The sequence below is a fragment of the Ursus americanus genome, chromosome 1, assembly GCF_024610735.1.
Source record: "Ursus americanus isolate L20-20 chromosome 1, mUrsAme1.1.p, whole genome shotgun sequence".
NCBI lineage: Eukaryota > Metazoa > Chordata > Mammalia > Carnivora > Ursidae > Ursus > Ursus americanus.
The window spans coordinates 46,593,549-46,609,782 of NC_142127.1; the positions used below are offsets into that span (position 1 = coordinate 46,593,549).

At 43.4% G+C, this 16,234-nt stretch overlaps 1 protein-coding gene across 5 annotated transcripts in view; it reads right to left on the reverse strand.

The window, feature by feature from the left end:
* STK39 (serine/threonine kinase 39) overlaps window positions 1-16,234 on the reverse strand; it is a 439,620-nt gene that overhangs the window by 159,660 nt on the left and 263,726 nt on the right. For all 5 annotated transcript variants that reach the window (XM_045780401.2, XM_045780409.2, XM_045780437.2 and 2 more), the window contains 2 exons: window positions 8,461-8,509; window positions 8,293-8,358 (listed from right to left, as the gene is read on the reverse strand). In XM_045780401.2, coding sequence (XP_045636357.1) covers window positions 8,293-8,358; window positions 8,461-8,509 — 115 coding nt within the window. The remainder of the gene's footprint in view (window positions 1-8,292; window positions 8,359-8,460; window positions 8,510-16,234) is intronic.

Below are 16,234 nucleotides of genomic sequence, written 5' to 3' on the forward strand. Positions count from 1 at the left end.
ACTTTGATTAACAGAAAATGCGATTTGAAATGAAAATGGTAATAATGAGAGGTACTTACACCTTTGCCCTTCAACCCCCTGCCCAGTAAAGAAACACTCGGCGCCTGGTACTCACAGCTCAGTAGGTACCTAACATCCTTTGATTCTTCTCCAAGTCTGAGACCTTCAACAATGCCAAAAACTTTTGCTCAGTTTGCAGGCCACAGCCTCTCAGAAATAAAGCCCTTCACTGCCCTCTACTGGACATATTTGGAACAAAATTAAAATCCATCCTTCCAGTGTTTGAAATCACCTTATTTATTCTCTGGTTTCTTGATAATATATAATCTTCAATATCTCATAAATTAATTATAAGATTACAGGAGGGGGAGAAAAAGCAATTGTGTAGAAACGCAAGGTCATTTTCCCTCTTTATTGACTAAAAGAGGAGTCTAAATGGCAGCAAACTGGGAAGCGAGCTGGCTTCACACGGCCACTATACGACGACGTGGTCAAGGCCCAACCTGGGTCTGCAAACTGAAGGATCACAAACCAGGAGACATTTATGCTCTTTTCCACTCATACTTCAAAACAGTAAATACTTTCCACTCATACTTCAAAACAGTAAATACATACTTCAAAACAAACTTTTTTTTAAACCAGTCTTGATAATCCATCTGTCCTGTTACTCAGGACTTCAGTGGTTATCATAAGGCTACAGTTAGCGGACATGAACATAAACCAAGTGTCTAGCATGGTGCATGGAGGTACACAAGAAGTATGAATTCTTCCCTCTCCTCTGCCCGTGTCCCCCCATCTACCAGCTCCATGACCTTTCCCCTTCTGTGGTACATATTCCGCGCCCACATCCTGAGGCACTTAATCTCTGCTACTCTTTGAGTATGTCTTGTGCTGCTTGTGCTGTGCTCCCCACTGGAAAGGGGAGTCTCACTGCCTGGTCTGTGTCCTCTATCTACAGCGCCCATTCTTGGGAGCTGTGGTTGTAATGGTGGCAGCCGTTATAGCAGCCGCAGAAGCGGGAACAGCAGCAGGGGTGCCCGCAGCCCAGCAATGAAAAAACGCTACAAAAACAATAATGACATTATAATAATAAAACTGTAATAATAAAGCAGTATATGTGATTATAATAATAAAACTCTCCAGGATTATAATAACTAGTGCCATGTATTATTTTGTGCCAGCCAACCACTGGGTTATACACTTCCTCTGCTTTACCCAATTCAGTCCTAAAAAACACAGGCAGGTATCGTAATTACTTTCCCCATTTCACAAATGAGAAGCTGGGCTTCTGGCAGGTTTCAACAACTGCTGATGCTATCCAACTCCCACCAGCCATCTCTCTTCCCTTCAGAATCTCCAAAGCCCTGGGGTGCCTGGGTGGCTCAGTCGTTAAGCGTTAAGCTCTGCCTTTGGCTCAGGGTGTGATCCCAGTGTTCTGGGATTGAGCCCTGCATCAGGCTCCTCTGCTGGGAGCCTGCTTCTTCCTCTCCCACTCCCCCTGCTTGTGTTCCCTCTTTCACTGGCTGTCTCTCTGTCCCTCCCTGACAAATAAATAAATAAAATCTTAAAAAAAAAAAAAAAGTCTCCAAACCCCTTATCGCCTTACTCCCCCTGACAGTGGCTAGAACCCTGGCAATCCGCCAGGGCTACAATGATGTTCACAGCGTCTCCGAGTGCCTGTGAATGGCATGTGGTAGGGGACAGAATACCCACTGAGAATGACAAACATACCCGCCCTTCTCCTACTGAGACCATGTCACACCGTCAAGCCTCTCCACCTAGATTTCCTTCCTATCCTCTCCCTTCTCTTCTTCTTCCTTCTGAGGTATGATTTGGTGGAAAGAGCACAGAACCAGAAATAAGAACGGCCTTTAATTAGCCGTGCGACTTCAGACAAGTCAGTTCACCTCTCCCACTTTCATCTGTCAAGTGTAATGATAATACCCGCCCGACCTGTCTTCAAGCACAGCTGTTTAGAATGAATGAGGAAGCGTATGTGAAAGTGAGCTAACAGCCATAAATGCATATCAGCTGTGTGTGCCTTTGATTCTTACTATTCTCTGGTCTTCGCAAACACACACACTGTGCTGCTTTCTCACGGGAGAGAGGACTGGCTGCAGGACACGTGCTGGCTCGTGCCCACTGCCAGCAGCGTGATGAGGCAGGAAAGAAAACACAAAGACATGTGAATTGGCAACAGCGATGAAATAATGGTGGTCATCCTTCTCTCTCTTTCTGTAGGCTTCCACGGGCTTCTCCCTCTCGTTCAAAGCAACAGCGAAAGAGAAACAACCTTCCTCGCCCACTCCACCTGTCCCGCTACCGGGACCCTTTCCTCACTCCCTCTCTCACTGGGTACTTCTAAAATGTCCACCTGTACAGCCACAATAGTCACTCCCTTATTTACACGATAGTCGTGGCAGCCTGTGCTGGACCGAGCACTCACAATGTGTCAGACACAGCGCGAGACATCCTGCCCGGATCATCTCTCATCATCACGGTGACAGTCAGTGTCCTTGGCTCCATCTGACTAGACTGGACTCAGAGAGACCAGCCAGCTCACCCAACGAAGGACAAAGATCCAGCTGCTGCTGCTTCCAGACCAGACACGGAGGCTGGAGCACTACCACTCCTCCTTCCGACCTCCATCTAAACGTTACATACGAGCCAAGGGTCCCTTGTCTGTGAGATCGCTTAGAAACCATAGGGAATCCTATCATTAATACCTATGAATGTATAACCACAATGACGAAAGCATAAATGTTTCCTTGAAAAAAGACTAATGACCCTGTACAGTAAGTACATTCACTTTACCTTTTAATGTTTAATATAATGAAAGAATGTAATATTAATGAATTCCTCCTATTAGGAAGTAATTGTGTTTATTACAATGAAAAAGCTGGCAGGCGCCACCGTAAGCGTGTGATCAACGTTAACATCACCAGCAAAGGAATGAATCAACATCACGCGCTTCTCAACCTGATCGCAGAGAAGAACACGGCACCCCTTCTGAGGTATTCCTGTTGAAAAATGCATACACTAAATCTAATCACAAGGAAATATCAGACAAACCCAAACTGAGCACCATTTGACAAAGTAAGTGGCCTTAGAGTCTTCAGAAGTGTGGCTGTCTATAAAAGAACACCAAAAACTATTCCAGATTGAAGAAGACCAACAGAGACAACAGCTAAACGACTGTGGATTGGATCCTGCACCACACAGACGACCACTATCAAAACTGGCAAAACTTGTGGAAGATCTGAAAATTAAATAATAGTATTGTGTCAATGTTAACGTCCTGATTTGGATAATTAAACCGTTAGGTAAAAGAATGCCCTTGTTTTTAGGAAATACACACTGAAGTTTATTTAAAGATAAAGGACATCATGTCTATAACTTTGAAATGTTTCCAAAGAAAGTGAGAGAGAAAATATGTGCAGAATTTTTTGTGTTTATTTTTGTAAACTTTTGTAAGCCTGAAATTATTTCAAAATGAAAAGTAAAAACGGAATGGACAGATTATGAACGCATATTAAGTATTAAATAAATATGAACTATAATATCCCTATATCCCAACCCATTTATTCCTAAGCACATAGGGGGATCAAATGAACCCAATTCCCTGGGCCCTTAATATGAAGTCAATCTTACAAGCCTGATACAAGAAATTCTGGGGCCCACAAATACCACCCTACTTTTTCCAATTCACAATGGTTCTATCCAAATGCAGCAGTGATACAATATATCTTTGCTTCTTTCCTTCTTTTCTTCTTTCTAAGTAGGCTCCTCATCCAGTGCGGAGCCCAACGTGGGGTTTGAACTCAAGACCCAGAAATCAAGACCCAAGCCAAGATCAAGAGTCGTATGCTTAACCCACTGAGTCACCCATCTTTTTCTTTCTGATAATGATTAATCATTTCTAACTTCTCAATTTCAAAATTAAGAAAATTCAAACAAAAATCCTCCAGTAATTCCTCTTCCCATAAAAACACAGGCAACCTCAATACTGTGGATCGCATTTCCCCCACTTCAACACTTCTCTGGCCAATATGCATTTTGGTTAAGCAGTTAGTATTGAGATATCTGTACAGCAACTAACCCTTTGCCCCTCTCCCGCCATCAGTGGGTTTTAGCTACAGAAGGTGTATGGACAGGAGCGTGAGTGTGGTGACCCAAGGTTCGCATCGCCAACAGAAAGCAGAGACACCAGCCAACTCCGACACTTAGAAGCTCCTACAGAAAATGCACACGGCCCTAAGCATCTGCACGCAATTTTAGCAGAATGACTTACACTCTTCCCCACCCAGTGAATCTAGCAGGATAAATCGTGGAACAGGACATGCTCAAGCTTTCAAACCCCTAAAAATGAGTGGAGGCAGGCCCCTAAAAAGTCACATGAGAGGGAGTAATGGCTCTGAAGCCTTTCCTTCTCAGGCACAAGGATAAGTGAAAAGCTGAAAAGAAATTATAGCTGTACTTAACCTCGTTCTTTCTCATGGGTCATTATTAGCATGTTCTCATTTAGAATTCACAGAATGTCTTGTGGTCCAGGAACATCAAATCTCTCATTACCTTTCACCACATGCCTGAGGTCAGAGAGAATTTCCATTTCTCAGACAGAAAAATAAGGGCAAAAGAAAATCAAGACAATCCCCAAGCAACACTGCCTGTCAGGGAAAACAAAAACAAAAACAAAAAACCCAAATGCCTCCAGGAAGAAAACAAATATCCCTAATTTCTGCAATGACCACACAGACACACAGACACATATATAATCATTTTATGTCACTAAATTACCAAGAAAGCCACACTGGTCTATTTCTTTTTTTTCTCTCCTGATTTAGAGGACTCAATCTGGATGAAGACAAGGTCACCCACCCACATGGAATTCCATGGCCCCCAACTAATGCTTCACATTCTGGCCAAACATGAATACGACAGGCCTCTACCTCTCTTGTGCCAAAGGACAGCACTGGTGGGCTCACGGGACTTCCTGAGAACAGCTACAACGGGCCCCTCTCTCTTTCAAATATGAGAATTATTCATGTTAAAAAAAAACATTGAAAAATAAGTCTTAATTTTTGTTACCACCAGGGAGGAGAAGCAGAAAACTGTTGTTTCTGACAACAAATTTCAAATCCACACAGATTTCTAAATGTGCAGAGCTTGGTCAACAGGCCCGGGTGTCCTCTAAACACTGGTCTATCAATGGACTGTTTCTATTTTTAAAACAACAAACCGAGGAGATGAACATCAAAGGACCAGCAGCAATAAGCAGCATCTGAAGAACAAACCTACACCAGGAAACCAGAGCATGATTACCCAGGAGGCACCGTGGAGCCGGGAAAGTAAGCGGAAGTCCAAAAACCGAGGAAGCCAGGAACACCGAAGATTCCCCTGTACCAACTTTCAAACGGAATTTACTTCCACATTTTAAGAACCTAAGACAAGCAAGGACATCCTACAACAAAGGCTTTCAACGCTCATGGTGATTATGATAACATCTACTTCCATGGGCCATGCCCACAGGAGAAGCTTCCAGCAAGGAACAGCGCGGTTGCTCCCCACCATCACGCACCCCACAGACAGAAGGTGGGATGTCTGCCGTTAACAGGAAGCCCAGGAACGAGTGTATGCCGAGCATTTTGGGTGCATAAAAAAACAGAGCTTTGAAAGGCCTTTCCATGGTACACGCGAGCATATGTGTTCACGGAGTTAGCAAACATCTGTGGGCACTTGATATGAGCGAGACACGTGCAGCGATCGATGTGCTGGTCAGCACACCTGCCGTGGAGCCTACGGGCAAAGAGTGGGCGTAGCTCATAACCCACGTGCGCTTGAAAACAAAATTCTAACAGGGAATCAGCAGACTCGATGAAGCCAGAGCTGAGCAAAAACCACATTATTATGGGCTACTCGCGTTCCTATAAGATGCTTAAAGATGAATTTATATTCTCTGTTTATTCTTCTCGGTGACTCTGACATGTGCGGCCATTCTCCGTTCGAAGGGAAGGATGGCGAAACAAGCCCTGAGGTTTAAGTCTAAAGTCCAGGAGCAAGTACGTGGAAAAAGGCTCGAAAAATCACATCTCCCAAAACTCTAGCTGCTCATGGTTTAAGAGACATGCCAAACGCGGTTTGGAATGCACAGCACATTCATATGTAATAATTTTAAAATGTTTTAAAGGAAAGAAAGTGAAGCTGGAACCTGAAGAGCTTCTTCATTTTCTCAAAATGAGAGAGTTTCAAAGGAAAGTACAGGTTAGCGAGGAAAGTACACGCAGGGAGAGCTACCGTAGGCGGTTCACGGGGCTGCGTTCATGATATAAGGCTGGAAGCTGACATGGTGCCATGAATTCAGGGCGAAGGAGGTTGGCCTTTCTTTGACAGGACGCTTAGTTTTTCATTTACGGGCTCTTGGGGTTGTTTTTGTTTAATTCGGGGAACCACTTTGAAGCCATTAAGTGACGTGATCCAGAAGCTAATCTTGCGGCAGTGACTAAGGACAGAAAGGAGGAACAGAAGGGAGGGACTGCCGCTGGCCAGTCCAAACCAGGAGGAGAGCGTTCGGAGCACTGTGGCTGAGAGCCGCAGAGGTGCTAGACCGGGAGGACGGGGGGAATGGAGGCCTCAAACACAAACACAATCCCAGTGTTCTGAGGTCGGGTGACTCAGACGGAAACACAGAACCCAGGAAGACTCGGTTTGGGAGGGGAGGGAAGCCACTTGGAAACTGCACCTCTGAGGCCTCCAGACCACCTGACAGGAGCTGGGGGTGCGAAGCTAAAGCTCTGGAGAGAACCCTGGCCTGGCAAACCCCCTCCAGGGGAAACAGCTACAGGACGAGACCAGACAAAACTAGCAAAACAAGTCGGGACCAACAAAAATGTTCTTTGGGGATGACACAAACTGAACCAAGCCAATGGTTTGGTTTTCCAACTCTGGAGAACACTTTAGATGCCTGACCAAAGCCCCATATGAGGCTCGCACACCCCAGGGAGTCTCTCCTGGGTCCTCCTGTCCGGAGCCCTTGGACGGCTGCTGGACCCTTGCACTTTCTGTTGCCTCAACTGAAGCTTTAGTGTTCCTGTGTCGCCTCTTGAAACGCGCCACTCTTGATGGGCCGTCTGCCAAACATTCCTTTCCCCTCAGAGACATCCCTCAGACCAGCTCGGGCTCTGGTCTGCGCAGCCAACGGCGCAATCCCCCGGCCCCCCGCCCAGGCCCACCACCCAAGAACTCTGCTGGGCCCGGGGAGCACTCACACGCCTGGACACAGTGGGCGGTGTCTTAAAATCCACTCTTAAATCTGCTTAAAACAATTTTAAGGCATCGGAGAAATGCACTTCATACACAAGGTTTCAGAAAAGGCAACGACTGGAACGTAACTTTCAGAGCTACTCAACCCGGCACGATGAGATGTTATCTCTGACGCCTATCTCTCGGCCAGCTGTACTTCAGAGCGTAAGACTCTGAGTCAGATCAGCTTTCCCTGTAACTATTAACCATAAAAGAGGGGTGGGGGAGAGAGAAACTTCCTTTCTAAATCTGTGACTACACAAATATTTTTCATTATAAATATCGAGTATAATTTCAAAACCAAACTAAACCAAACCAGAGGTTAAATTTCGTTAGGTTTCACGCCATAATGAAATCAGTATTTACAAATAAATAAAACTCTGGATAAATACATAAACAAACACACTCACATATACACACCATTTAAAAAATCTAAAACCAAGAATGGAAAGTTTTCCAGGTTTTCATTAACATAATTTAGTTAATATAAGGTAAATTACAGGAGGGGCCAGGGTCTTTTTATAAGGAAAAGACCAACATCCCACAGATACTCAAGACAACCATTAAATTTGTAAATAAAATCAGATTTTAAAAGATGACCATTATAAACAAATTTTGGTTTTTCTTTTGTCATTTCAAACTGCTTAAAAATGACTGCTCCTCTTCTGTGAAATTTCCAAAGAAAAGATACTCAAGGCTATTCACCTCTCCGAGGTTCAAGCCCCATCGCGATCCCTTCCCCATTCTGACCTTCTTTAAGCAAAACTGATAAGGGGAAATCATTCAAGTTCACACTGTTTCCACAACCACATAACAGCCAGCCGGAGATATCCAAAAGGCAAAATGCAGCCAACTGAGGAAAAGCTAATCAGATAACCTCTGAACAACACATCCTGAGTGTGTGGCCATCTTTGTCCTGTGTTTCTGTGGGTCTCACTTCCCGGGGGGGGGGGGGGCAGCCCTTGCTGGATCACAAAGGCTTGTGGCTCTTACCTTTTTGGCTCTTTGGGCTATGTCTGGGGTTCTTGTAAGCAGCTTCTCAATCAGGTACTCTCTGTTCTGCAAAACAAATGTTCCCAACAGTTTAACACCAAATATCATACGCAGAAATTCATAGTGATTTCAAAAGAGCAGATTTACGTGGGTTTTTAAGCATGTTACCTTGGCTTTCTGGAAGAATTTGCATTTTAAAAGTTCTGCAGCTGTGGGCCTGAAAGATCAATAATAAATTAGAGTTGAAACAATGACCACTCAATAAATACCCTGCCTTGACGAAACAACCAAGTCCCAGAGTATTTCTGGAAAACCAGTTTCAGGAATAGCAAAACCAGAAACTAAATTAATCATAAGCGGGCACCAAATAAAACAGGGAAGATTTTCCAGTTCTTTCCAAATACCTCTACTGCAAAACACATAAACTCCTGTAAGTTAAATATTTGGGGCATGATCAATTTTCCGCCCCTCATCCTTACACCTTACAATTCAGTCTTTCTGAAAGGTGGCAGACTGTGAGCTAAATCCCTGCTATTTATTAAGAAGCCGTGCAAGCTACAATATGGCCCTGTCAAAGAAATTATAGTCTACAGTGTTCTAGGAGTCCCCAAGAGCAGTAGTTACTGCAAGAGGTCCACATCCTGTGGACCAGCTCTGTCTGCCCACTGAGGGACCCTGTCTCCCAGTTGTCAGGGGAAGGGAAATGCAGTGGTGATTAGTAAAATACAAAGTCACTTAAAAGCATTACTGGAATGGTCTGTGGGTCTCCTCATGGTGTCATTTAATTCGTTTCTCTATGCTGCATTTCCTATAAACTGAAAGGTAGGTCTGAAAACCTGACAAGGTGGCATGAAGCATGTGGAAGGAAGAATACTCCACAGACGTGCACTTCTCCCCATGGTACATACACCAGGGGCACAGGATGTTAGGTTCTCTCACTGGGAGCGATGCCTAGTTTAACCAATGATCCCTAGGCCTGAGACCTCGCCACTGTAAAGGTATGTTTTCCCCAGTGCACTTGGCAGGTTTTCTGTTGGGCAACACTTTGTCACTGGCTGAGTATTCTATTCCTTGACAGTTTTAGCATCTTTGTCTTAAATAATTATTTCATAGCAGGTGGCAGAATGCTGATATTCTACTTGTATCATTCCCCCTATGTTTATTACCTAGAATTCTTCCATAAAGAATAGCTTCCTTCCTCAATAGTTCCCTCTAAAACAAGCAGCCAAGCAGACAGAACCAGATACATCTAGAGTAGAAGATAATTGGCGAGACAACCCCCTGAACTCTTCAAAAAGTCAGTGTCATGGAGGAAAAGGAGAGAAGTAAGAAAAGCTTTCCAGGTTAAAACAGACTTAAAGAAACAAACAACAACAACAAAAAAACAAATGCCAAGAGTGACTCTTGCCTAACCCTGCATTTGAAGGGGAAGGGGGAGAAGCTACAAAAGACATTTGGAAATAATTAGACATATATGAATATGCCAGGTATTAAGGCAATGTTAGGGAATTACTGTTTACTTTCTTAGGTGTGGGAAAGTATCGTGGTTATATAGGAACACGTTTTTATCTGTAGGGAACGCAAGCTGAAATATTAAGTCTGTTACTTGCAAACTGTTCAGCAAACAAAATGGAGATGAATGGAGACAGCAGATATGGAAACTGTTCGTAACTGCTGCTTCTAGGTGCTGCTACAGAAGTACCCACTGCACAATTTTTCACCCTTTCCGTGCATTCAAAACTTTTCATAATAAAAAAATTGGGGGGGGGAGGGGAAGCATTACTGAATATCGGGAGGTATTCTCTCAGGGGATGATTACCAGAGGCACAAACGGTATTATGTCAAGAGAGGGGCAAGTTTCAAAGGAGTCCTCAGACTTGAAAAGACTGGAAACCACTGCTTGGGGACCAGGAAGCTCTGTTAAAATGGGCCCAGGGACTGAACCCAGGCACACGGAAGAATTAGGAAACGTCTTTAAGACCATCGCTGTCGAAACCGTGTAAGTCTACAGGGGCCATAAACTGTATTTCTCTGCAAAGAAGTTTCCTACTTAAATTGTTATTGCTCTTTTCCTCAGCTTCAAGTGGAACGCTGGTTAGAGGCACCTGACAAAAACCCAGAATCACCATATTCACTGCAACAAACAGCTGTTAATCGCTAATTTCTTTGAGTAAATAGAGGTCTAAACAACAGGCGGGCCCCGAGTTAGATTTTGTGTGCCGTATCCCCTCGGCGAGCTTGTTCAAACTCATGAATTCGTACCTCGTTAAACAGGCACACTAGAACTAAAAATGGTGCTATTTCACATGATTTAACTTCGGTTGTTATTTTAATGTACGCTCGTGCAGATCGTGGGCAATGTTTCTGGCCTCCAGCTACTCCAGATTCCTCCTTCATTCCCTCGGTAAATATTTAGCAAGCATCTACTGTTCGTCAGGCATTGTGCTAGGTGCTGGGCATACCGCGGTGAATAGGACAGACGCTAACACCACCTCCAGCAGCTTGGAATCCAGCAGATACGAGTTCGCGCGCGCGGTTAGGCGGTAAGAGGCGCATCAGAACATTCAAACACTGGAATGGAGCTCCGGGGGCAGGGGAGGGCCCCAGAGAAAACATACAACCATTACACGCTGTACTGAGCGAGACTTGGTGTCGTGTTTGACACCTCATTCACGTGAAACAAAATTTTTAAAATAACTTAGATTTAACTTTTTTAAGTGAAAAGGAACCTAAGAAAATCAAGATGATTAAGGGAGTCAATCTAGGCCGTGGATTCAGTCGGAACCCTCATGGCCTTTGGTCAATACGCTTACGACAGCACCCCCCCCCCCCCCCGCCAGCCAGGCTCTCTGCTACGTCTCTCCTCTTCATTCTAACCCACCAGCCACCTTGCTCCAGAGCCGGCTTCTATAAAAACCCGATTCTCAGCCATCTTCACAGATTTCAGGAGGCGGACAAATGCTGGCTCCCCCATCCGCATTTCCCATCATGCCCCTCGTGAACGCTGGCCTCGGGCTATGCTGGTAAACTCATCCTTCTCGTGCTCTTTCATGACAAGGCACACACTGTTTTTCTTCAAAAATTTTTGTAACTGACTGGCACAGCCTTGCTCATCAGTCAAGAACCAATCTAAATGTCATCATCTTCAGAGATACTTGGTCAGCTCCTACAAGTAGAATTCATTGCTCCCTACTCGGGGCTCACGTACCATTCTACCCACACTCCTCTTCTGTAATTATTTGTTCCTATGTTTTCTGCCTCGACCCCACTAAGTTGAAAGCCCTTTCAAGACAGGGACACACAGGATTCATTTTTTATGTCCCCAATGCCGAACACAGACCAGAAAACCGTTATAGCTCAATTTCCAAACCATAATCAAACATGGAGTAGAAGTGATGCTACCAGACACTCAGACACAGAACCACAACTCCTAGAGCCAAATCTAGTCAACACCAAATTCTAAGCATCTGTTCAAGGTAGTAGGGAACAGGAGAACAAGGTAATGAAAATAAGACTCATGCTAACAAAAAAGGGGGGGGGTAAGTCGTGCACAGTAGAGGTCCTGAAGTGGAGAGCCCCATGCTTCCCTCACTCCTCTGCACCCTGCCTCCTCCTTCCGCACACTAAGGGTCAGGTGTAGGACCAACACAGAGAGGAGGCTGGGAAATGCCAGACATACCTCAAGATACAGGGCTGGGAAAATACCTTCCCCTCCCCAGCAAGGTCATTTCTATGGTGACCAAAACTGTAAAGCAGAAAAGCATGCTACAGAGAAAACCCCTTTCTCAGCACTCTCCATTCTTAGTCTTCATCAATAAAGACAAACACTCAATCACATAAGAAATGAGAAATGGTTTAAAGGAGCCACATTCCTTCTTGTATAGGCTCAACATTTATGTTAATAGGCCATACAGGCCATACAAAATAATAGGTCTACTCTATACAGAGAAGAATAAACAGCAGATCGTCTGTGTGCTCAAATGACCTCAAGTGTCTATAGCTTTGGAGGCAGAATCGTACAAGTGCCAAGCGATCTCCGTAAGAAAGTATGGAAAAGTGGAACTGGACGAAATGAGGAAAATGAGGGAGGAAGAAAGTGACGGAAGGCATGAGAGAAGGTGAGGTGCAATGCTGCCCAACTGACTTTAGGGTTTTTGTGTTTCGTCCGCTTGCCCGTTTGTTTTAGTTTTATGCTACAGCAACTCTCAGTACGGGGTTAACATGGAACCATCAAAACTGCCGGCCCCTTAGCTGAGTACCACGTAAGAGAAAGAATTCTGCAAGCACAGTTATGTCTTACATGGCTGCTAACAATTTTCAAATAATGCAACATAACATAAATACAGACACTGTTGTACAAGAAAAGCTGAAATGCTCTACACCAGCAACCCAAATAACGGTACAGGCGATGAATGACGATTCCATTTTAAATCCTTAAAAACAATGCAGCAGTCTGTAAGTACCAACATTCTCAGAAGGAAATCTCTTAAAGGTTCAGTTAATACATATGGATGAACCAAAGTCCACTGAGACTTAAAATAATTTTCAAAGGATTCAGGATGAACATGATACAGTTTAAGTAGTTCTAACAATATGCATTATAATTTCTAACATCTCACTGACCTCAGGCAGAGCTGCAACTCTCACCCTACCCTCCCCCCAAAAGAAATATTCAAGTTTTATTCACTTCTAATGAATTTATTTATGTGATATGCACCCTCTTGTTGCTCGAAGAAAATGCTGGTTCCTTTTATAGTTGCCATCCATATGAAGTACATAATCTACGGGATTAAGGCTCATTTTTTAGGAAATAGCAAAATGTTCTGCTACGCAAATAAAAGAATATAAGCACCTCTCAGTCTATGCCAATGCAGAGCACAGACTTGGATGAGGCAAACAGCTCCAATAACTGCTCTCTTTTATTAGGAAAGTTCCATGAGCTCTCAGGTTGATAGAAAACACAGCTCCTTGTCAGCTAGCCTGAGGGCTCCAGCACAGGACTGAATCTCTCCTGGTCACTGTTCACCTGTGATGTTTCTATTCATTGCTAAAAAGGTACTCAGCTAGACCAGGGTTTTGGTACCTGTCACTGCTTTCAGATTACAAGTAGATGATCAACATGCAAAATAGAAAAATTATCAAAAATCTGCATTTACTCCTCAACCTGCTTGCATCTGGCTTGTTTCTGACACACTCTTCAATGAGTTCAAATCATCCCCAAATTGCAAGCTCCCAACTGTCTCCAGTTGCTCAAGAAATATCAAATTTGTAATACAGACCGAACACTGTAGATGGAAAGACATAAAGATGAATGACACAGGTTCTCCTTCCAAAAAACTTACAAATTTATGAGGAAATTGGATGTGTAAGCCAATAAACGCACATAGTGTGATAAGTGCTATAACAGACATATCCTCAATATACTGTAGGAAAACTAAGGGCTGTAATAATTCCACTCAGTCAAGAAGAAAAAGGCAAATAGTGAATGGCAATCCCAATTGCCTGAATACTTAGGAACCCCTAGGCACTGTGCTATCCTCTTTTTTTTTAAGATTTATTTATTTATTTTGAGAGAGAGAGCAGGCACATGCAAGCAGGGGGAGGGGCAGAAGGAGAGAGAGAGGGGCGCCTGGGTGGCACAGCGGTTAAGTGTCTGCCTTCGGCTCAGGGCGTGATGCCAGCGTTATGGGATCGAGCCCCACATCAGGCTCCTCTGCTATGAGCCTGCTTCTTCCTCTCCCACTCCCCCTGCTTGTGTTCCCTCTCTCGCTGGCTGTCTCTGTCTCTGTCGAATAAATAAATAAAATCTTTAAAAAAAAAAAAAAAAAGAAGGAGAGAGAGAAAGAGAATTTCTTTTTCTTTTTTTTTTTTTTTTAGATTTTATTTATTTATTTGACAGAGATAGAGACAGCCAGCGAGAGAGGGAACACAAGCAGGGGGAGTGGGAGAGGAAGAAGCAGGCTCATAGCGGAGGAGCCTGATGTGGGGCTCGATCCCACAACGCCGGGATCACGCCCTGAGCCGAAGGCAGACGCTTTAACCGCTGTGCCACCCAGGCGCCCCGAGAAAGAGAATTTCAAGCAGACTTCCCGCTGAGTATGGAGCCCTACAAGGGCCTTGATCCCACCACCCTGAGATCAGGACCTAAGCCAAAACCAAGAGCCAGACGCTCAACTGACTGAGCCACCCAGGTACCCCTGTGCTATCCCCTTTAAGTGAGTGATTGTATTCCATCCTCAGGACAATCCTATGAAGTAGGTGTTATTAGGCCCATTTTACAGACAAGGAAACTAAGTCATGTAGATGATGATAAAGTAGAGCTAGGAACCCATCCAGATTTATCCAACCCTAAGAAGATGGGGCCTTTCAAGTAAGTGTTAAAAGAGGGTGGAAAGGGCCAGAGGAAGAACCTTTTGGACAACATAAGCAAAGACAGAGAAGACAGGAAATATTCATGGTTTCTTTCAGATTTGTGTAGCAATTAAATGTCTACTTATTTAGTAATGAATACATATTTTAAAACTGCATCCTATATAATAAATTCAATATTACTTTTTTCCCATTCTCATATCTCATGAATTTTTTTTTCCTCAAAAGAAGACATACAAGTGGCCAACGGACACATGAAAAGATGCTCAACATCACTCATCATCATATGCACATCAAAACCACAAGGAAAGGGACACCTGGCTGGCTCAGTCGGTAGAACATGCGAGTCTTGATCTCGGAGTCATGAGTTTGAGCCCCACACTGGGGGACAGTTTACTTAAAAAAATTAATTTAATTTTTAAAAAAGCACAAAGATGTATCACCTTACACCTGTCAGAATGGCTAGTCAAAAAGATAAGAAACAAATGTTGGCGAGGATGTGGAGAAAAGGTGCCCTCATGCACTGTTAGTGGGAATGCAAATTGGTGCAGCCACAGTGGAAAACAGTATGGAAGGTCCTCAAAAAATTAAAAATAGAATTACCATATGATCCAGTAATTCCACTACTGGGTATTTACCTAAAGAAAACCAAAGAAAACACTAATCCAAGAAGATAGACGCACACCCCTATGTTTACTGCAGCATTAGTTACAACAGCCAAGATATGGAAGTAACTCAAGTGTCCACCGACAGATGAATGGATAAAGAAGATGTGGAATGTATCTACAGCGGAATATTACTCAGTCATAAAAAGGAATGAGATTTTGCCATTTGCAACAACATGGATGGACCTAGAGGATATAATGCTAAGTGAAATAAGTCAGAGAATGACAAATACCATATGATTTCATTCAAATGTGGAATTTGAGAAACAAAACAAACAAAACAAAACAGACTCTTAAATATGGAGAACAAACCAGTGGTTGCCAGAGGGAAGATGGGTGGGGGACGGGTGAAATAGGTGATGGGGATTAAGAGTACACTTATCGTGATGAGCGCTGAGTATATAGAGTTTTTGAATCATTATATGGTGTACCTGAAACTAATATAATACTGTATGTTAATTATACTTCAATTTTTAAAAGAAGAGTCCCCAAGAATTCATTGTACCACTTATATTCTCCGTTATTAACAGAGGACAATTGTACAATAGTGAGATTAGATTAGATTATAATGAAAATATCTAAAAGAAGTCCTTAAACTATTAATACTTTGTAAATCAATAAGTTAGTAAGACAGCACTCTTAGGGGAAGACTTCGTAAGAATTCAAACATATGGTGCAAGACTCTTTTTTTTTTTTTTTGGCAGGGGGTGGTAGGAACCTGACGTTTGAGCTCATATAATAAATAACTCCTGGGAAGACTTTCAAGATTATTAAGAAATAAGGATGGTTTGTTAAATTTAACATATGATAATCTAATTTATTCTGACTAATTTACAAATTCCTAAAGAAATCTACTGTTGTATCATGAGTATACCAGCAATTCTACCCTACAGTATCTTTTTCCAGAA